At 45.8% G+C, this 22547-nt stretch overlaps 1 protein-coding gene across 1 annotated transcript in view; it reads left to right on the top strand.

The window, feature by feature from the left end:
- The window catches only part of CCDC9B (coiled-coil domain containing 9B), a gene marked incomplete at both ends in the record, with an annotated part of 38480 nt that overhangs the window by 12320 nt on the left and 3613 nt on the right, over window positions 1-22547 (top strand). Inside the window, 6 exons of the mRNA XM_079537552.1 lie at window positions 2081-2230; window positions 10001-10075; window positions 12665-12849; window positions 13709-13770; window positions 14265-14318; window positions 14768-14864. Coding sequence (XP_079393678.1) covers window positions 2081-2230; window positions 10001-10075; window positions 12665-12849; window positions 13709-13770; window positions 14265-14318; window positions 14768-14864 — 623 coding nt within the window. The remainder of the gene's footprint in view (window positions 1-2080; window positions 2231-10000; window positions 10076-12664; window positions 12850-13708; window positions 13771-14264; window positions 14319-14767; window positions 14865-22547) is intronic.

Genomic DNA, 22547 nt, shown 5'->3' on the forward strand with positions numbered 1-22547 from the left:
ACCTGCGTTTTCTTGCACAACAGGAAGTCCTTAATTATATTCTTGAGCTTTGTCTATGAAAACCAGTCAGGTCTCTTGGGCTCCTTTCTCCTTCAAGACTGTTTCCTCAGGATCCTGTGTACCAGCTAGCCAAACAAGCCAAAGCCTGCTCTCCTGAAGCCCATAGTCTCTAGTCTGCTGCTTGCCTTCATCACTGCTCTCAGGCTCATAAAAACCAACATCCTCTGATCACTGATGGCTGCCTATCCACGGTAGATGCTAGGACAGTTGTACTCTATATTTAAAAGATTGCCTGTTTTCTTGATTATCAAATTTTACTCTCTGAAGAAATGAATTTTGGCATCTCTGGGAGTAGCTCATGGACGTCTACTCAGTTAATGGCAGCTGTCAAAAGAGGAGGCTGCACTGACACAAACATGGAGAACAACGCACAAATACTAGAAGTGCATTGAGCAGATTCGTAGCAGATCCTTTGGACACAAGCCATGACTTCAGTTATTTCAAGAAAAGCAGAAATAGCTAGAGTGCTACTAAGCACGGCAAAACTTGCTAGAAGCTACAGCTAGAACCTGAGACCAGAGCTCAAGGGAACAATGCCAGAATATCCATAGGACTCTGGCAGTCAGAAACTAAAGCAGTACAAAGACCCACTCCTTCACTTGAATGCACTGAATTAACTCAAGAACACTCTCTGCTGAGATAGCAAAATTACACAATGCGAAAGCAGAATCAACACGAGGCTGCAGGTCCGATGCTGAAAATATTCCATGGCCTTCAAAACTTGTATCACATTTTAGGAAGCTCAATGACTGCATAAGCAATAAAAAACGTCTTGCTTATGGAGGCTGTCTACACTAAGGCTACCTCCATGCTAACATCTGCACTTCTAGCAGAGCCAAGTGAAGATCAGACTAATGCAAGACATCTTGAAATCATATTTCATGGCAAATTCATAAATGTTTCCAAGACTTCTATACAAATCTGAGGTCAGTGTATTCTGTTTGTTTTTGAAAACAAGTTCATAGCAACAAAGAGTTCCCATGTTTCACAGCAGTTTTCTAGGAGATTTTGAGATCCTTTGAGATTTTGAGATCTGTTGAAATCAAGCGTCTGGTATTTGCAGAAGTCCAGGGAGAAAATCAGAAGAAAATATACCATCCTTTAGAGAGGGATGCTTCCAAGGGGCGAACCCCGATAGGATCAAGCGGAGAAATCATTCAGATGAAGAGAAAAGAAAGAGCTCAGAGGTAAAAATGGAGATGACTCAGTGAGTCTTGCATTTTCCTGCCAGGCATAAACAAAAAGACACACAATGGAACCAAAAGATGATACTTTTAAATGAGGAAAAAATATGTATTTTTGCACAAAAGATGTACTCATTTTGTGGAAGTGATGGCTGAGGGCACTGGCAATGGCTCAACTGGCTACAAGGGTAGTTAACAAAATAAGAACCAGATGTAAATCCGTGCATTAAAGACATGAACTGATACGAACAGCTGGAAGTAATATCTGAAAGGGGTAAACTGCCCTCGTTTGAGGATTTACAGGTCTGTTTTCTAAACTTTTCTTCTGCTGAATAAATTATTCCAGAAATACAGATGCACAATGATGGTAAAGATGACAAATTATCAAGGATTGGTGCACTTCAGAGCAGTAGCTGCTTTGCAGACAAGAGTGGAGAGAACACCACTATTTCCCTTCTATCTCATCCTACAGGTTCTGCTCCAACATAGCCTCACATTTTTCTGGGACATGTTGTTTGGTGAGAGGACAATTTCATATTTGTTTCAAAGACAAAAATGGGAGCTGGTTCACCTGTCTGGAGTTAAAATATCATCCTCGATCATGCTGTGAAGGGTGACTAGGGTAATCCCACTTTACCTACTGGTATGCGCTCAGTTAAACAAGGCTATGTAATGTTACATATCCCTTAGAGAATCTGGGGTGACAGCTTTACAAACCAAGAAACCTGGCTCATGTTTGTGTTCTGTCAGACCAAGATCCTGTGCAATCTGTTTACAGGAAGGGAAATGCACAGGACTAATGGTGATGTTGTTAAGCTCATTTCTGTCTTTTCCAGGGCAAGCGAATTGTCAGCGAGAAATGCACTGAGTGCTTCCCTGGTCCAAGCAGGATGCCAGACCTGAGTGAAGAAGAAACAGACCACTTGGTGGCTTTCCGCCGGGGGAGAAGAATGCAGATTGCCATCACCATGGATAACAAGGAAAAAGTAAGTACACTGTGAATGCCTGGGTTGCAAACTGTCAGTGGCATCCAGCAGGTCTACTGGTTGAGAAGTGACATGTGGACAATCCAGGAGCTGGCACAACAAAAAGACATTGGGCGAGACTGTATGTTAATAGTATGGAATTTACCATATAAAATTCTCTGGTTTTGATAACTGTGAAAGAGGAAAGGCTACAATTCTTTTTCCATTCTCTGTATTCACAGCTACAGCTAGCAGGCTCTTAAATACACAGGGTCCCTAAGAAATAGCATATGCTGTTTTAGGAGGATTGACGAAAGCATTGCCAGATATGTGACATGAATCTCACAAATGACTCCTGCCTCTCCTACCAACTTCTTTTTAGGGCCATACAGCAGACTGTGAGTCAAAGGCCTTGCCCCCTGACACACAGCACAGCTTAAAAGTTGACAGAGCTGGGCAATATCTGCTCCTAAACCTAAGTCCTGTGGCCTCGCCATAGCCTACTGGGTGAACAGAATGAACTTTGTTGATCTTTGAAACATATTTCAAATACTTCCTTGCAAATACCTTCCTCTTTACACACACAGAGGCATGTGGCATTTTCCTATTCAAGAGTTTGCTCAGATAAGTAAGAATGCCTGCAGCAAACAGGGTCAGTAAGAACTGTGAAGGAAAATAACACGTAATGTAGCTGCCAAACACACCCAGGAACACTGGGAGACCTATGAAGTGCCATCTCTGGGACAGCAGCCACCCATTTGCTAGTTGCCTACATTAATCTTCAGCTTCTCCTCCTCCTCAGAGTTTCCTTATACTCTGAAAGACCATGAGCTTCTTTCTCATGACTACCAAGCAGCTCTTTGTGTGCCATCAATCTCATATTGACCACTAGTGCCTAGTGATTCATCACAGCTTCACACTGCTGCTGTCACTTGGTTCAGTCAGGGCATCAGGGAGACATCTAGATATGATGATGGGCTGAGACTGACGTGACTGTTCCTGTGCTGTAGCTATCCTTCAGGCTGTCAGATGTAATTCTGTGTTGCTCATGGCAAATCTCTCCACTTTGGCTCTTGCTGGGCTTGTTTAAATTTTTTATCTCTGAGGTCATCAAGGCTGGGATAGTGCTAGAAGAAAACAGAAGTGCCTAAGTTTCAATTTCAGATCCTGAACTCTGTTTTATAAGTGTTTTTAAAGGACAGCCCCAGAAAAGGTAATATCTCATTTACTATGGAACATGAAATTTGAGGCTGAAAGACTGCATATTCTGTAATCTGTGGTTTTGGTGCTGCCTTGCTTGTGTTAATCACAAAGTGGTTAGATTCAGAGTGTGTGAGAGCAGGCCTACAATTGTGCTAGCTTAAAGCCATGTCTGCCAACACCTTTTTACATGAATCTGAGGCTTTGAGACTTAGAAGGACAAGGAGGATGCCTGACAGATTTGATTTTGATGATTGAGCAGAGGTTGCGTTTTACTCTCTTCAGGTCTTACTGTGCTGCCACTCATCTAGCTCATTCATTTAAATTCATTACCAATGAATGCAATTACCTCCATGTAGCAGTACAAGGAGCTCATGTAACTGTCGTCCTGCCTTTCCTCAATTGTATGTAGCCACAGTGGTCTCCTTCACCAGCTTGGGCTAGAATGTAATCCTAATAATCCCCAGGAATGCAAACAACTCCATGCTGCTGCTCCTCAGATACCAAAGTTCATTTGAAGTATTTCCTTTTTTTCTTCCTTAATCCGAAGACAGTCACTCAGTTGGCAGAAGGTAGGATTAAATCCCCAGCACGCTTCTAGCAACAGTGGGCTGCGAAGGAGGCTACCAGCTGTTGACATCTGCAGGGAAAGGCATTGTGTAGAGACATTCAGTGCCTCCATGCTTTGGATGGTCAAGAAAAGGATCTCTTTGTGTCAGGAGCACAGGAAACCCACAGGGGCTTGATATAAATCTAATTATCAAGCAGCAGTACCAAGGAGCAGTGTATGCCCATTACTTAGAATAAAAGGAAAGATCCATTTTCCTGGATCACCTGGTCTTCTGGCAGGACAGATATTCTGGCTCAACAACAGTCTTGGACCAATGCCATTGCCAAGATTCATTTAGCAATAGCATCACGCTTCTTTCTGGCACAAAAAAAAATTGTGTCCTGCTTTCTGTTCCTGAGGTTGGCAGCATACCTCCCTCAGCCTCTCAGAAGCTCACAGAGAACGGAAAGAGCTCCCTGGAAGACAGAGTGCTTTCGGGTATCATGCATTGAGACAGCAGGCAGGGAGCAAGCACGAGGGACCGCACAGCACAGTTCCCAGATCTAGGAAATGGAGGAGTTCGTAGAGCCCATTTTAAAAATGGGCTTTTCTGGAAGTATTTGTTGTTGTTGCTTGGATTCCTCTTGTACTTTAGAAAAATACATAAAAATTTGTGTTTGAAATTCTAGTTTCCAATAAAATTTCCAATGTTAGCAGATGGATATGTTTCAGAGTCCAGCTGAGCTCGGGAGATCTTGTTTCCAGTGATTTCCCTAAACTGATCAGGTCCTGCTCTTCTGTAGCTAATGAAAATACCTTTTATTAGTATTTTAAATGTATAACTTCAGGGCATAAAAGAGCTCTCAGTGCACAGGCACCTTTCAACTTGAAGGACGTGGCCGAAAGAGAGCTAAGTGTTTGGGTTTCCCAGTCATCTCTACAGGCTACTTTCATCCATTTGTACTTCGTCAATGCTTTCCTGGGGTCAGTGACAGAAGCATATGGGCCCCAAAGTGACAGGTCACATTGGCATCTCACACATCATGCCAGCTTGGGCTTGTTGTGGCAAATGAGATTCGGTCTGACCTGCCCTGTCACTTCAGCTGTTCCTAAACTGCACTAAGGATTAGCATTTTAAACAAGTGCTTCTGTTTTCTGATTAGGATAGCGCTTGAAAAAATGATACCAGCCAAGTCTGATTTCATGTACTGTGCCTCAGAGCAATGAGTTTCTCCACAAGGCACCGGAAGACTGCAATGCAGAGAGCAGATCAGAATTAGTAATACCCAAACGGATTAAACCTTTATTAAATAATGTTAGCCTGCAGAGCTCACTGTGCATCACATGGATGTTGAATACAGCAACCCACTTTGGAAATGGAGGGCAAATCCCACCAGTGCTGATCACGGCATCTACAAACCTCCAGTTTCCCCTTGCATAAAGGGGGCTTTAGTATTCCTTTGCCTCCCTAGCTTTGGTGGCAATAGGCATGTGAGCAACACAGAGCTGCTGAGTGCAGCATCATTACAGGAAAGCTGATGAAGAGAGCTGGTTCCTCTGCAGCCCAACACCACCCCAGCACTGCAGAGAAACTAGTGAAGCACCATATGCACTGACACTAAGTGTTTGCAGCGGCAGCACAAGGGCTCAGAAAGAGCAAACCAGGGATGTCTGCAGTTGTTCCTCACCTCCTACACTCACCAGCCCCCAAGTTCTCTGCCAGGAGCAGTAACTTTGTCTTTGACAGGTCTTTCTTCCCTTGTTCTCTTTTTCAGAGTACGTATGATTTCACTGACCTGTTTCACATCTCCCTTCTGCCATGTCTTCTGCAGATGTGGGAGTCCAGCCCTAATTAGACATGTCTGCTGAGGAAGTAGTCCAGTATTTTGGATCACCCCCATTGTGCCTTGTTTGCACCTTTTTAGTTTTTACTGTATTCTTTTAATGCAAGAGGGCCAGAACTGTATGTGGTATTCAAACTGTGAGCTCATTGTGAATGTACTCAGTAATGCAGCAATGTTTCTGGTTTGTTCTCTATTCTTGTCCTAACAATTTTGCATTTTCTTTGCTTTTTCTTCTTTTTTTTTTTTTCTTTTTTGCCCCCTGAATAATTGAGCTAACATTTTCAGAGAGCTAGTCACAATAACACCAAGATTTCATTCCTGGATGGTAATCATAGCTCACACTTCACCACTGTGTGCGTATATGTACAAGAAGGAGCATTTTTTTCTCCATGTGAGTTACTTTGCATTACTGATATTTAATTTCATCTATAATTTTATGATGCAGGCATTCAATATCAAGAGATCTTTTTCAGATCCTTCCTAGCAAATTACATTCCTCGCCCTGGATGATTTAGTACCATCAGCAAACTGTCATCTCTCTATTCAGTTACTTTTCCAGACCATTTATGAGCATGCTGAGCAGCACATGTTCCAGTGGCACACCCCAGCTAATCTTCTACTGTGGAAAATTACATTTTCTTGCCACTGTTTCCTACCCTTATATTAGTTGTTAATCCACAAAAGAAACTTCACTTTCACCCCCAAATTTTTCAGCTACCATGAGATGGGGCATCAGTGTCATCTGAAGAGCTGTTTGCTGGGACCCCAGTTTCAGGCTTAGCTTTCAGCCACATTATCCCAGCAGAGTCTCTCCTTTGGCCTCTCTCCCTTTGTGCCCAGCTGGGTCCCTGCTCATTCTGGGTTGTTTGTGCTCTCCTTCCTGCAGAGGCTGAGGATGCCCAGGAGAGGGGATCACATCCATCACTTCCCCTTCACACTCTGTGGCCTGGCCACTGTCACACCCAGCCCCTGCACTTGCCAAATGTGTATTGTAAGATTTGAAGGCTATCCACATTTCTTCTCTATTTTTATACGTGATGAAATTCATTACAAAGTAAAACAAGCAAACAAAATCCTCCCATTCTTGCTATCCTTGGTGCTTCTAGCTAGAGCCACATTTCCAGTCCTATACCACATCACAGCTGTGGCAGAGGAAATATGAGAGAGAAAAAAAAAAAAAGAGTTGTTTTCATGATTTTCTTTTCCAAAACAGCCTCAATTCTGAGTATATTATTCTGCCATTTTGAGCCCTATTTTTTTCTTACCCTACTATATACAGGTAGGATAGTTGTGTTATCACATGTCTCTGGGGACCAAGTCATCCTGTCTCTTTGCAGAACAAATCAGCCTGAGCACATCGCTCTACTGATACAGCTTTATGGCCTGCAATTCTGCTGCTGGCTTAGAGATCACACAACTGAAGCTTCTCTTCCCACCTCTCCCTGGCTCCCCCTAAGTCTGCCAACTTCAGGCTCTTTCTGCGCAGAGGACCAAGAATAATGGCCCAATGTTTAGCCCCAGTTTTCCCAAAAGCTGTTCCATGCTCCATCAGTGTTTCATGATAATTAGTACATTAGAGCTGCAAGGTAGCAGCACAAGACCAGTGAAACACGATGGTTAATTAGCAGGTTGAAAATCATCTAGTCGTTATAGTTTCAGGCCTTTTAAATTGTCCTTTTAGTAACAGTTTTCCATGATGACATATCAAAAATGACTGTAATCAAGAAACACAAGAGCTGTTTTCAGGACTTAAGCAGGTGAACCTGACCCCGTGCTTGCCCACCAAACCTGCTGCAGGAGAAATGCTTTTACACTGCAGATGAGAGGCGGGGACAGGCAGGAAGGGTGGCTGGGAAGTCTTCAGCTCCCTACAGACCTCACAGTTAGTAGGCAGATTTTTCAAAAGAGCTGGAAAAAAGAAAATCCTCTCATGTGCTGAGCTAGGTTTGAAAATCCTGCCCAGTGAGGGATGTGAGCTCCAAGCCCCCTCCACCATCCTGGGGCTAACGAATTTAGAAATCCTGGTGTAAACCTTGGGATAAATAAATGTAATCTTCTCTGCTTTGGGCATTTGTTTTCTCCTCACATCTCCTCCCCTGCTGGGCTGGAACAGTTAAACGAGGAGTCGATAATGTCATTGTCATATTTCATAATTTTGGGGGCGGAGAAGAGGAAGGAGGAGAAAAACATGTTTTGTTTCTCTGTGGCCTGGGTGTGTCATAAAAGGCTAACAGTGGCTTTGGGGCAGCATGGAGAAAATGCAAAAATCTGCTCCTGAGCCAGTGCAAAACCTCAGTGTGTTTTCTGACCTGCACAGTTCAGTCCTGCTTTTCTGGTAGAAGTGAACCAGAAATTTTTGGTTCTGTTTTCCACAGCGTCCTTTGAGAAGCAAAAATAGAAACCAGCTAAGGAACAAGGCAGCCCAGCTTTGAACAGAGGGAGGTATAAAAGGATGGAGAGTTGCACGCTGTCCCTGGAACAGAACGATTTGTGGTGCCCAAAATGGGACAGCCTCCAGCTTGGCCAGCCACGCAGCAGCTGTGTCTTCCTGCTTCTCATGAACTGCAGCACGTTTTCCATTTTCCAGCACATTTCCTGGGCGCAGGCTTGCTCTTCATTTCTGCTTGGCAGAGCCAGAGCTGAAGTCAAACTGCACTAGGCTGCAGACAGGCAGAAGCACACTGCTCCCCCCACAGCCTGCACAAACCCTGGCTCAGCACTCCAGCTGTGCGGATGCTCCGGCTTTCCGCTTCCCGTCTTTGGGGACACAATCAGGCATTGTAAAAGCTCCAAACCGAATCAATTTCTGTGTGAGCTTGCATGAGAAATATGCAGACACAGATGAAACAATAATCACATCCATGCAGGATCCTGCCTCAGTTTCTCAATGAGCTGTTTTTGGCATTTCCAAGGCAATCAGTTCTCCTTCTCTCCCATCTCTTCTCTCAGTCCTCCTGCTTCCCCCAGGGACAGAGGGGCTCCAGCTGATGAAATGACTCATTTCTTTTTCAGCTGCTTCAAAGGCTAAATATCCATCTACATCTTGCTCTCCAGCCAGCCTCCTCAAATAAGCTAAATTTCCAGGTTTCTTCTGCTTTAATCTCTCTATAAATGCAATGTCTCAATTTATAGCGCTGGCTATAAGGTCACACTTCCCACGTACACAACCCCCAAAAAAGACTGCCTGCTGCTGTTGACAGTTCATCTGTACCCTAGCTCCTTCCCGGCCTGATCCCACAGCATATGTGTGAGCAGTAGAATTAATTGCTTTAGGGGGCTCTGTAGAGATGTGGAAATCCAAGTTTCCAGCATTCAGCCCTATCACACCAGACTAAAGCTAGTAGTGATAAATAATTGGATTATAAGTTTGTTTCCAGCCTGGGTTGGCCTTCATAGCACTGATACTTTCTCGAAAGGCTGATCTGGCAGTTTGTGCTGTGACTTTCCTCTTTGTTTTTCAGTTTTGCCTGGCTGTGCAAAATGGCAGCATGATAATCTCAGCCCCACACATAGCCCAGTCCCACAGAGTTCAGCAGGGAAGGGAATCTGAGGATGCCTCAGCTCTGATGGGCAAAAAGCTGCATGAGCTGGCAGCCCCAGGGCTGCCGTGTATAGTTACCAGATAGGAGGGAAGCTGCTGTGACAAATAGTGTGGCACTTGGCAGCTGCCTTGCTGCAATATCTTTGCTTCTGCAGCATCTCGATGGGAGCAGAAACCTCTTCCAGTGAGGTGGCACCCTAACTATTGTTTAAGCAGAGCAGAAGGCTATTCTTAGAAAATCTTTCTTATGCTCTGCAGTGTGTTTTCCTAAGACCCACTATGACTCCACCCTGCCCTTGACCACAGCTGCATCTGTGCCAATCCAAATCTGTAAGGGTACCTAAAACTTTGTCTGCTTTAGAAGAGCTATGACCATATAGGTTACTTCTCTCCCACTGGCTTGGGAGAATGAGTGACCTGTAGGAATTCATCCCTTCTTCTTTCTCTTCCTCTTACATCCCTTACTTTCCAACTTTTTTTTTTTCCTTTTTCATTTTAGCTTGAGTAAGGATCCCAGGGACCAACCTCTTCTCTTTTTTTCTGATCTTTCTAGGGCAGCTCTTACATGTCACAATGAGCAGAGAGTTTGCAAATGCACCCCCAGCCAGGAGTCCTTGCTTTATCCTGTGGTAATTCCTGTGTCTGTGCTCTTGCAGATAGAGGAGAGGAGAGCAGTGGAGAAGAGGAGATCAGACAGCGACAGAGGCCCTGAAAGTGAGCACAGCCGTAAGGTGAGTGCTATCCAATGTCTTTTGAAGGATGCTTGTTTTGGAAAAGGGAACCAGCAGAATGTGCCTCCCTGTCAGTAAATTACTTCAGTGCTAAAACAAATAGCAATATGGTCTGATGTGATCCCCACTGCTCATTCCTTTCCTCCTCCAAAGCTTTGCTGAACAGCTAACACACCTGAAGCTAGACAGCCAGTCTCAGAGCAGCAGGGACTTGCTCATCACAACTTGTCATGACTATTTATATCCCTAGCACAGAAGTGGGAATATAGGGAAGCACATATACCCATGTGCAAAAGCACAGTCCTAATCATTTCCTTTCCCTATGGCCTGAAAGTCTCAGACCTCATTAGCTGCAGAACCTCACTTGAAGAGAAGCTGAGTAGGATGGAGGTAAATTAAAGCATAGGCCTTCCTACCAACTGTTTAATGCAAACCTGGAGGACATGCTGACTCCCCTGAGCCTGCAGATGTTCTTAATTAATGGAGCACAAATTGAATAGACCCACCTCAACAGGATTCATTAGGAGTACACAGATGGGCTCTTAACTATTAATCCCAGCTGATCCCCCTATAGCAGAACAGGGCAGCATAATAGCTTTACAGTCCAGCTAAGCACAGCTGTGCTCCAGGCAAGGCAAGCCCCTGCTCAGAGACCATCTCCCACTTCTTGGCAGGACTCACAGATCCCACTGCATCTGCCTATGGGAGAGAATGGGCATCAGCCTCAGTTTTTGGCTTCCTCTTTGCTAATGGTCAAGGTGATGACACAGGGCACATCCTTTATCCCCTGACTTTGGAGTGTGAACCCTGCTCTCATCAGCTGTGTGCTGTTTAGTTCTTGCATACCTCTCATCCATGGATGCATCTGCTTTGACAGGACCTGTTGTGCTTTTCTGGCTCCAGAGCTCCAGAGCAGCTCTGGGCCTTTTGTCCAAACCAAGGGACTGGTGGTTGCCCTGGCTTTGCTCTGCCTTTCCGCAGACGCCATCTTTCCATTTTCAGAGAGACAGTCTCAGGTCCCTCAGCTCCCACCAGCTAAGGAACAGAGGAACAATTACTGCCACCTCAACTCCGACCCACGCAGGTATATCTCCTTGGCAACAGGGCTTTCAGTCACTCTTCCCCGCTGTTCTGCTTTTATCAGCAGTACAACACTGAGGAGTTAATTCCCATGTGGAGAAGGGCACGTGTGTGAAGTAATGAACTATCCACTGGTAATTAACACCCCAGGACTCAGCACTAAGCTATTTGCTACACAGCGCTGCTTAACAACACACTGTGGCCAGTTGCCTATTTCCACCCCATCCATTAACTTGATGGCTGGATTACCCATTTCTCCCCCTTCATGCATTTTGCTGGAGCTTCACAGAGCTCCATCAGCTCTGAACTATCTTTTTGTTAAGCTTTAAATCTTGAATGCTGGCAGTCCTCGTCTAGTTTAGGGCATAATCCTGATTCAGGTGTACTAAAAACTTCAGGTGGGCAGATTCATCAGCTTAAACCTCCCGGAAACTTGGTAATGTTGCAGGCACACTGGGAGCTAACTATATGCCGTAAGTAGACTTTATCAGAAAGCATTTTTAAGGGAAAACAGAGATTTTGTTTTAAAACCTTCAAAAAGGCAGGAACACGGTAAGTGAAAGCCACTGGCCAGCAGTTAAAGTGACTGCAATTACAAATGGGATGAAGGTTGTGGCCATTTACACACAGAATTATAGGAGTATGCTTTGAAAGTATGTAGTTAGGTTTTGAATATCTACAATTGAAACTTGGGCCTGGTGTGGCTGCTCCCCAGTCAGGGTACTTATTGCAGAAATCCAAGAGACACTGCAGTTCTGTTTAGGGAAATAGCAGTGAAGCCCCATCTCATTAAGGCGACAGGAATGTATCCAGATGACAAAATTCAGGGGTTTAGTGGGTGAGATTTTAATCCTTAGGAATATAATGCTGTCCATGTTAGTCTGGACAAAGTGGAACAACTGTTCAGAAATGCATTAACAAGCAGTCTTCTTGCTGTTGAATATCTCTGGGATGGAATGGTTGCTAGCTCTGATTTGACCATGGATTTACAATGTGGAACTGAGGAAGCTGTACAACTTCTTTCTGACTCAGTTCTTTTCTCTGTAAAGTCAATAAAATGTTACCAACCATGGGACCAGCATACTTAGGCTATGGTTAAAGTAGAGTCCCTCTGTGTACACATGGCTTTACAAAGGTGGCACCTTTCTCCAAACAGTTTTCAGATATTAGTGACCATTAGGGCAAGAGGTGATGGCCTTGAGTTGTGCCAGGGGAGGTTCAGGTTGGATATTAGGAAGAAATTCTTCCCTGAAAAAGCGGGATGCATTGGAACAGGCTGCCTGGGGGGAGGCTGAATCACTGTCTCTGGAAGTGTTCAAGAAAAGGGTAGATGTGGCACTTAGGGACATGGTTTGGTGGCCACGCTGGTGGTAGGTTGGTGGCTGAACTCAATGATCTTGGAGGTCTTTTCCAACCTTAATGATTCTCTGATTTGGTGATCTCTAGTGGTAACATCAGCTGCAGGCTTTTCAGACAATTTACTAACAAGTAGTTCTTTTGCCTCCCCAGGAGGGTGGGAAGTCAGTCCAGAAGTGCCCCGGAGACCTGAGCTTCCCCTTGAGTGGACGGGAACGCTCGGAGTACATCCGCTGGAAGAGGGAACGAGATCAGATTGACCTCGAGCGACTGGCACGGCACAAGAATGCAAAGGGCGAGTGGAGGCGGGCTTGGGATGTGGAGAAGTCAGAGCACATGTAGGTCCTCTGGTGTTCTGGGGTGGTTTGTCTGCAACAGGCTGAGTAAAGCCAGTGATGAGATCTTGTACAGATTATCATTGCTTACAGAATCCTGTGCTGCAATCTGCCTTTCCCTAACAAAATTTTCATTTCTGCTTCCAACCTAAGCCATTCTGTGTTTCTTCTGGTCATGTCTGTCAGTGGGACCAGATACCAGAGCAATTCTCATCTTTTCTTTCTGTCTTCTACCCTGATACGAGATATTTTGTGCTAAATTTTTCTGCCATTGGTCCTTCCAGGATGAGGACTGAGGGAGAGAGGGAAGCATGAATCCCTGCTCAAGTCTATACCTGCATAGTCTTCTCCATCCCCACTAGGACAGATCCAGTGGCAAGGGTTGCAGGTGCTCTTCTTGAAACAAGAATGGACAAACTTGTGTTGCTCATCCAAGGGTTTTCTCAAAGCCTTTGTTTCTCCTTTTCAATCACAAGATGAGAAAACAAACTTATATCCTCCTCAGGGAGGAGTGATTACTTCAAAGACTACTTGCATGGTACAGGAGAAATGCTGGGTAGCGTGGGAGAGCTCTCAATGGGCTCTGACATTTCTCTACTTTAAACACTGTTCATTTAACTGTGTTTTTCCAGCAGAGCTACACCTGGCTGGTGTACAGGTTCTCCTTTGGGGTAGAATTGCCTCACAGCCTCATCTCTCCTGGTCAGTGCATGCAGTTTCAGCTTCTGCTGACAAACCTGCACATATTTGCCAGTGGGCAGGTGCAGAAGGGCTGGAGGCTGTGTCTTGAGGTCTCCTGCCCACACTTTTGCATACTGGAAGAGGATGGTCAGCTCTGACACTGCCTGTTTTTAACCTGCAGGTTTGAAGAGGACTTTGTTAAGGATGGGGAGCCAGCCTTGGATAATCCCAGCAATAAGAAAGGTTGGCAAGGGACACCTAGATTCTGTCCTGACGCTAATGAATGCTGATCGTGCGAATCCCAGTGCCACAGCTGACACAGCTGTCACTCTGCTTTCCTGGACAAATGCCTCTGAGTGCAGTGTTGGGATCTCAGCCCTCTCTGCTTTGCAGAGTGCTCAGGGGTTGGGATTTGAGCATCTGGTTGCTAGCGCTTCTTACCTTCCCAGGGAGAGCAGTGGCATGGTTTCTGTAACCTTTTACAACACAAGGAGGTCCACCACTGCCTACTTTCCAGTGGTTTGAGAGGCAATCCTATTCCAGAGCACTTCATCTCTGATCCCTGTGGCACATGCTGGCTTCTTTACTAGCATAAGTCCATCATGATTCCTGTTTCTCAGGAGATGGACTGGCAGAACAAATCTTTCCCTTGCAATACCCTATTTGAATGCCAATGCACTCTGCAGTCTGCATTACAGACTGTCTCACTTTGTGCACTCTCTTCTTTGTCCTTTTAGGGGGAAGAAACGCAAGGAAATTGCAGCACAGGTCCTTTCCTCCCAGTGGGAGAGGTGAGTAAACCACATGATTCAGTTGTGTCACCTTACTAAACATCAGCACCTTTGAATGTGCCCCATGGGGAGAGTTCTGTCCAGGCACTGTCACAGACATGTGATGTGTGTGTGCTGGGAATACACCACGCGTCTACTTTCCTAGCCTTGTGATAAGATCCCTGCACTGTGGCAAGGGAGAAGAAGAACAGTCTCCCAAGAACAGCACAAGGCAGACTGTATCCAAGGGATAAGATCAATGTTTATTATTGGAATTTAGAATAGAAAATGCAGAAGAAACACCTGAATTCTCATTCTGTATTCACAGCTTCAGAAAACGTACGTGTAGTATGCATGCAGCTTCAGAGGCTTCCCCATCCAAGGGTACTTTTCACTGATACAAGGATGTCAGCCCCACCAGTGATCCATCAGCCAGTTCTGCCTACTTTTGCATGGCCTCTCTCTCCTAGGTGTAGGACAACACAGTGTGAACGTGAGCGATCCTGGTCCCAAAGCAACGAGCAGCCGAGCCAAAGGAAAGGACAGACTGACCGGCAGAGCGAGGAGGTAAAGAGACTGTCAGCAGTGCCGCAATCCAATGCTTGTGCTGTCCATTTCCAGGTCCAATTCCTTGCTTGATTCTGACAACAGATAGAGATAACGTCCAGTGGCAGCTGTTCAGATGGATCTACATTGCACAGATCACGTCTGGCAGGGTGGCAGGGACAAGCGCTGAGATGACCAGGAAAAGCCATCTTATAAATGCATGGCTGAGAGGCTGCTGCAAGCACAATAATTTTGGATTCTTTGATCACGGGGTGGTCTACTTGGCACCTGGCCTGAGGTCTGCTGATGGGAATTGCCTGTCTCCAAAAGGGAGACGGATACTCGCCCAGGAGCTGGCGGGACTTGTAGAGAAAGCTTTAAACTAGATAGGAAGGGGGAAGGGGATAAAGCCAGGCCTGCTAGAGAGCAGCCTGGGGAAGTGGTATTGGGATTAGGTGAGAGGCGAGGGGCTCAGCTGAGGTGCATCTACACTAATGCACGTAGCATGGGCAACAAACAAGAAGAGTTGGAAGCCATTGTACAGCAGGCAAACTATGACCTAGTTGCCATAACGGAAACGTGGTGGGATTGCTCCCACGACTGGAGTGCTGCAATGGATGGCTACAAACTCTTCAGGAAGGATAGGCAAGGAAGGCGAGGTGGCGGTGTGGCTCTCTACGTTAGGGAATGCTTTTACACTACTGAGATTGTGACTGGGGACGATAACGTTGAATCCGTATGGGTAAAGATCAGAGGAAGGGCTGACAAGACAGGCACCCTGGTGGGCATCTGTTATAGACCTCCAAATCAGGATGAAGAGACAGACAAGGTATTCTATAAGCAGATGGCACAAGCTGCACAGTCGCCTGCCCTTGTCCTCATGGGGGACTTTAACTTCCCTGACATATGCTGGGAGTACAGCACAGCACAGAAGAAACAGTCTAGGAGGTTTCTGGAATGCATAGAGGACAACTTCCTGATATAGCTGGTCAGAGAGCCCACGAGAGGAACTGCCCCACTAGACCTGCTGTTCACAAACAGGGAAGGTTTGCTGGGAGATGTGGAGGTTGGAGGCTGTCTTGGACAGAGTGACCATGAAATGATAGATTTCTCAATTCATGGTGGAGCCTGGAGGGGGAATAGTAAAACTGCTACCTTGGACTTCAGGAGGGCGGACTTTGAATTGTTCAAGGGACTAATAGGGGGAGTCCCCTGGCATTCAGTCTTAGCGAGTAAAGGGGTCCAGGAGAGCTGGTTGCTATTCAAGAAGGAAGTCTTAAGGGCGCAGGAGCAGGCAGTCCCCCTGAGCTGCAAAATGAGCCAGTGGGGAAGAAGACCGGCGTGGATGAATAGGGAGCTATTCTTGAGGCTCTGGGAGAAAAACAGAATCTACAGCCTGTGGAAAGAGGGACAGGCCACTCAGAATGAATACAAGGAAGTCGTTAGGATGTGTAGAGGTGAAATCAGAAAGGCAAAAGCCCAGTTTGAATTTAACCTAGCCGCTGGGATGAAAAGGAATAAGAAACTCTTTTATAAATACATTAACAGTAAGAGGAGGACAAAGGAGAATATCCACTCTTTGCTGGATGAGGCTGGGAATGTGACTACTGAGGATAAAGAAAAGGCAGAGGTTCTGAACGCCTTTTTTACGTCTGTCTTTAAAAGTTAGACCAGTTATCCTCAGGATACTCCTCTCTCTGACCTGGTAATCTTGGCTGGGGAGCACACTAACCCCCCTGTGATTCTGGAAGAAACAGTCAGAGATCTGCTACTCCAACTGGACTGCCACAAGTCGATGGGGCCAGATGAGATCCACCCGAGAGTGCTGAGGGAACTGGCGGAGGTGATAGCTGAGCCGCTTTCCACCTTTCCACCATCTGTCAGCGCTCCTTGTTGACTGGTGAGGTCCCAGAAGACTGGAGGCTTGCCAATGTGACTCCCATTTACAAGAAAGGTCGTAAGGAGGATCCGGGGAACTACAGGCCTGTTAGCCTGACCTCGGTGCCAGGGAAGGTTATGGAGCAGATTGTCTTGAGGGAGATCATGCGGCATGTGCGGGATGACCAGGGGATCAGGCCTAGCCAGCATGCGTTCATGAAGGGCAGTTCCTGTTTGACCAACCTGATCTCCTTCTATGATCTAGTGACCCATCTGGTGGATGGGGGAAAGGCTGTTGATGTGGTCTACCTAGACTTCAGCAAAGCCTTTGACACTGTCTCCCACAGCATTCTCCTGCAGAAGCTGGCAGCCCGAGGCTTGGATGGGTACACTCTTGGCTGGGTAAGGAGCTGGCTGGGGGGCCAGGCACAGAGAGTGGTGGTGAATGGAGTCAAATCCAGCTGGCAACCGGTCGTGAGTGGTGTTCCCCAGGGGTGGTGCTGGGCCTGTCCTCTTCAATATCTTTATTGATGACCTGGATGAGGGCATCGAGTGCACCCTCAGTAAATTCGCAGATGACACCAAATTGGCTGGAAGCGTAGATCTGCCTGGGGCTAGCGAGGCCCTACAGAGGGATCTGGACAGGCTGGAGAGCTGGGCTGAAGCCAATGGGATGAGTTTCAACAAGGCCAAATGCCGGGTCCTGCACTTCGGCTACAACAACCCCAGGCGATGCTACAAGCTTGGGGCGGTGTGGCTGGAGGACAGCGTAGAGGAAATGGACCTGGGGGCATTGACTGATGCTCGGCTGAACATGAGCCGACAGTGTGCCCAGGTGGCCAAGAAGACCAATGGCATCCTGGCTTGCATCAAAAACAGTGTTGCAAGCAGGAGCAGAGAGGTGATTGTTCCCCTATATTCAGCACTGGTGAGGCTGCACCTCGAGTACTGTGTCCAGTTTTGGGCCCCTCACTGCAAGAAAGATATTGAGGCCCTGGAACGTGTTCAAAGGAGGGCAACAAAGCTGGTGAGGGGTCTGGAACACAGGGCTGCTGAGGAGAGGCTGAAGGAGCTGGGAATGTTCAGCCTGGAGAAGAGGAGGCTCAGGGGAGACCTCATTGCTCTCTATAACTTCCTGAAGGGAGGTTGTAGTGAGCTGGGGGTCGGCCTCTTCTCTCGTGTCATTAGTGATAGGACCAGAGGGAATGGCTTCAAGCTACGGCAGGGGAGATTCAGGCTGGACATTAGGAAGTATTACTTTTCAGAAAGGGTGGTCAGGCACTGGAATGGACTGCCAAGGGAGGTGGTGGAGTCACCAAGCCTGGGGGTGTTCAAGGAAAGGCTGGATGTTGTGTTGAGGGACATGGTTTAGTGGGAGCTATTGGTAATAGGCGAACGGTTGGACTGGATGATCTTTTAGGTCTTTTCCAACCTTGGTGATTCTATAATTCTATGATTCTATGACTTCATTCCATGGGGTTTGTGGCATCTGTGGAGTGCATCTTCACAGTACTGACCCACTGCATCAGCTCTCTGCAGGGCTGCCTGCAGAGGGTAGAATTTCTCTGGGACCAGATTTTGGCACTGACATGTGCCCCAGGAGGTTTTTGAACACGTTATCTGACTTTCAGGCACCACTGATGTGGGGGAGTTGCCTTCAAAGATAGTTTCCAGCTGAACCAATAGTAATTAGGGTTGATAATGTGCTAGAGAAGTGACCTGTTCCTGCCAGTTGTGGGCAGCACACAGCAATGTAGTAATTTTCACTGAAGCAATTTCAGAATATCTGCAAAAGTAAGTGCATTTTTCAGGTTTGCCCACATACTCCCATGTGTCACTTCCCCTGCTGCTCTCTGTAATTAAATTCCAGTACAGTCTTCAGGTTCCCTGAGCCACACTATCTACTGGTTTAATAATAGGGATCGTCTTCACAGCACTGCCATGCCCTTTAGCAGGCAACACAAGGACGAGCTGCTGATTACATATCCCAAGTTTTATCTGGAACACAAAACCATTCCAGTAGCTTTTCCTGTTAGTTCTTCAATCATTCAGGTCAGTTACAGCCACACAGTTAAACATAAGGTGCACAAACAGATTTGTGTTTTATAGGCATAAAGCACAGCATTACACAATAAATTAGCTGACTGAAGGTCATCTGCTATTTGCTGTTACGTGGCTGAAATTTGGAGTGCTAAGCAGGGTCTGTGCGTGCGGGATTCTGCTGCCAGGGTAGTACACAGGTAGCTCTGAAAGTAATGCCTCTAATTTATTTCCATGGAAACTATTCTGATTTCTGTTCAGATCATATAAATCTTTCGCCTTTTACTAAAGATTTCTGTGGAGAGGAACAAGCACGAGTGTCGTGAAATTTTTTGAGGCTCCGCTTCGGCAGAAAAATTTTTTCCCCTCACTACAAGAAAGACATCGAGGCCCTGGAGCATGTCCAGAGAAGGGCAACGAAACTGGTGAGGGGTGTGGAGCACAAGTCTTATGAGGAGCGGCTGAGGGAGCTGGGATTGTTCAGTCTGGAGAAGAGGAGGCTCAGGGGAGACCTCACTGCACTCTGCAACTTCCTGAAGGGAGGTTGTGGTGAAGAGGGGTTTGGTCTCTTCTCCAAGGCAATGAACAGGACCGGGGAAATGGCGGCAAGTTGTACCAGAGGAGATTTAGATTAGACATAAGAAAAACTTTTTCTCTCAGAGGGTGGTCAGGCACTGGAATGACTGCCAAGGGAGGCGGTGGAGTCGCCATCCCTGGCAGTGTTCAAGAGGCGTCTGGATGAGGAGCTACAAGATCTTGTTTAGTTTGTGGTGGCAATGGTAATGAGAAGACTGTTGGACTAGATGATCTTACAGGTCGTTTCCAACCTTGTGATTCTATGATTCTATGATAAAACAGGCACAAAGAGCACAATAACACTATTTGGTAGAGCAAATTCTCAGCTACGAAACACTATTTTTCAATGCAGTCACCACCATTAGTTATGCATTTCACCAGTGATGAACAAGAGCCTGCATTGCTGCATTTGTAAAAATCCGCACCAGTGGAGGTGATCCACTATTTCACAGCTGCTATGAAAGCATAGTTGCTAGGAAAATGTTGCCCATGCAGTCTGTCTTTCATTGGTCTGAACAGATGAATATCAGAAGGTGCCAAATCTGACTATATGGTAGATGTGGTGTTTTGATTCCAGCTCATAATGGTGACACCATGTCTCATCACTGGTAATGATGTGATCCAGGAAACTGTCATCTTCAGCCTCAAATTGGTTCAAGAGGTCCCAACAAACTTGCATGTGGTGTTCTTTCTGTTCTTGTACGAGCGCTTGTGGGGCTACGTCACCATCTTCATTTCCAATACACTGAAAACAATATTCAGCTCCCACACAGTTCCCTGGCTGTAATCTGGTTCAAATCCTACTGCTATACCACCAATATCTGCCTCTGACATCATGGGCAAACATAATAAAACAGGAGGCATTACTTTCAGATCAGCCCCCGTACTTTTGCAGCCTTCTGCCTTCCTAAGGCCCGTTAGACTTTTCAAAAATTAATTTAATTCTGATAAAATGATAAAGAGTAGTATCACCAACATGCAAATAATGAGGTTAGGTTTGTTTGCAAGTTACATTCAGCTTCTCTCTGTTCAGCTCCATTCTCAATAGCATTTGCTTTGGAAAGAAAGGCTGGTGAGCTCTTCTCAAACTCCCTTTACCGCAGCCACTGACTGCAGTACTAGGGAATTACAGCAGTTCCCAGAGGATGTGCAAGGTGGGCATGCTGGTAGATTCGCTCTGTTGTTACTTTCTGTGAATACCCTACAGTACTTCCAACTGCAGGCTAAGCGTTGCTTTCATGCCCTGATTTCACACAGTTCTGCCCTGGTTGAGTATGCAAACCAATTAGGGCCAAAACAAACTCCTGTACCCCAAGAACTACCCTCAAGATTGAGTGTTGTTCTGAGGTTTGTTGCTGAAATTTGGTTATTTGTGACAAATGCTTAATAATTATTTCAGCTGCTGTGAACTTAACTGGATCAGTTGTTATCTATTGTCCCAGTGTATTCCAAGCTAATCAAACTAGCTTTTGCTTGGACTTTGGTCCATCTGTTCCTTCAAAATAAATGCAGCTCTAGTGCTCTGCCTTTTGCATTGATGAAGATTCATAGGGCAACTCATTGCTGCAGAGTCAATCGTGTCTCGGTTGTGGGAGACACGTTCAGCGCTCCACGGGCTGGAAGAAATCACACAAAACATTGTGATTTCCCTGCCAGAATTTGCTGGGAATGTGAGTTACGCTTATTGATCACATTGTTGTTCATAAGAAGCAGAATATGAGGAAAGACCTCAGAAAATAGGATGGTGTTGGAAGAATATGGTGATAAGAGAAGCCTTGTGCATTTCCAGTGTTTAAAGTTTAATACTAATATGTGTTCTGCCCTGTGGATGTTTATTTGTACAGTTTGATGCATATAGCTGCTTAAATGTGCGCTGGGAGTACGTTAAATGAAAGAGCAGTGTGGATTTTGAGTGGCTTCAGTAGAATGGACGAGGAGTTTCTTGCTTCCCTTTTACAGGCAGAGCAGATAGATGAATCACATAATGATCTGCTCCCTCCTTGCAGGTCAGAGGACTACACTCAGGTCCTGCCTCTGGTTCCATCTCAATCTCAGTCAGATTGGGGAAGGTCAGACCCCTGTCTTCATCTCCTCCTCTTCAGCAAAGGTTGGCTTACATCCCAAAGTATGCCTGGGTCAGAAGATGCTGACAGGTTTCCAGAAATTATAACAGGCTCTTGAGGTGTTTCTTTCTCCTTCTATGCTGTGTTCTGAACACCACGCTCAGAAGGAATGCCTTGGCTAGCTGTCTTATAGCAGGAATTCAATATCATTGGGCTGGGATTTAATGTTTTATACAGACTGCTGCTGAGCCCCTGAGTGGCCAGCTTGGAGCACTGTTTGATGACATCTCATTGAGCTGCCCCTCGTTGGCAGCTGTTGGGAGTTTCTTCCCAAGGTGGTCTCTGCTTGCCTCTTCTGCTCCAGTGCTTGTGTAGGTCATCAAAGGCAGCTTGCCCTCTGCCAACAGCTAGGACAGATAACATCATTTCAAACTGTAGTGTTCTATGTGGGCATCAACACTTTTAATTGCTTAATAGGAGTTTTAATTGTGTAATAGGACAGTATTATCCCCTTGCTTTCCTCAAACCACTGCTTTTAGTGTTTTTATGCAGTGCACCCAGCTGACAAAATGTCTCTTGAGCCATGGAATTGCACAGCCTGTTTTTTCACAACAAATTGGGCAAGTGTGGGTTTTCAGTATATCTGTGCCCCTGGTGCAGAGCTGGGAGGCATTTTAGTGCATCTAACCACTGTAGGGTTGCTGGGTTTAGTTGAGATGTTATTCATACCCATTAAAAACTTTAAGTCCCCAAAATGGCTGGTGCTAGAATCCTGTGTAGATGCCTAAACTGTCTTGCTGGTGAAATTATAAAATCTTATGTACTATTGTCTTCAAAGAGACTTTACTTTTTCTTTTTTCTTGCTTTGTTTGTTAGTGAAATAATTCATCGTACTCCTCCATGAACGTCATCCATTAGAAATTGGACTAGAAGGTTTCTTGATTGACTTTTTTCATTCTTGTTTGCTGTTTCAGTACTCCACATATATCAGCTACCAGGATGGAAAACCATGGTTCATTTAAAACTACAGAGGAGTATCTTAAATACTGCTGAGATGAGTAGGAACATGGAGTCATGCCCTAAAGTCCTTGTGTTCACCTGTGGACATTGGAAAAATAAGGAAGCCAAACATTTGTCTACTGCAGCA

Source organism: Tetrao urogallus (genome assembly GCF_951394365.1).
Source record: "Tetrao urogallus genome assembly, chromosome: 6".
In the NCBI taxonomy this organism is placed as follows: Eukaryota; Metazoa; Chordata; class Aves; order Galliformes; family Phasianidae; genus Tetrao; species Tetrao urogallus.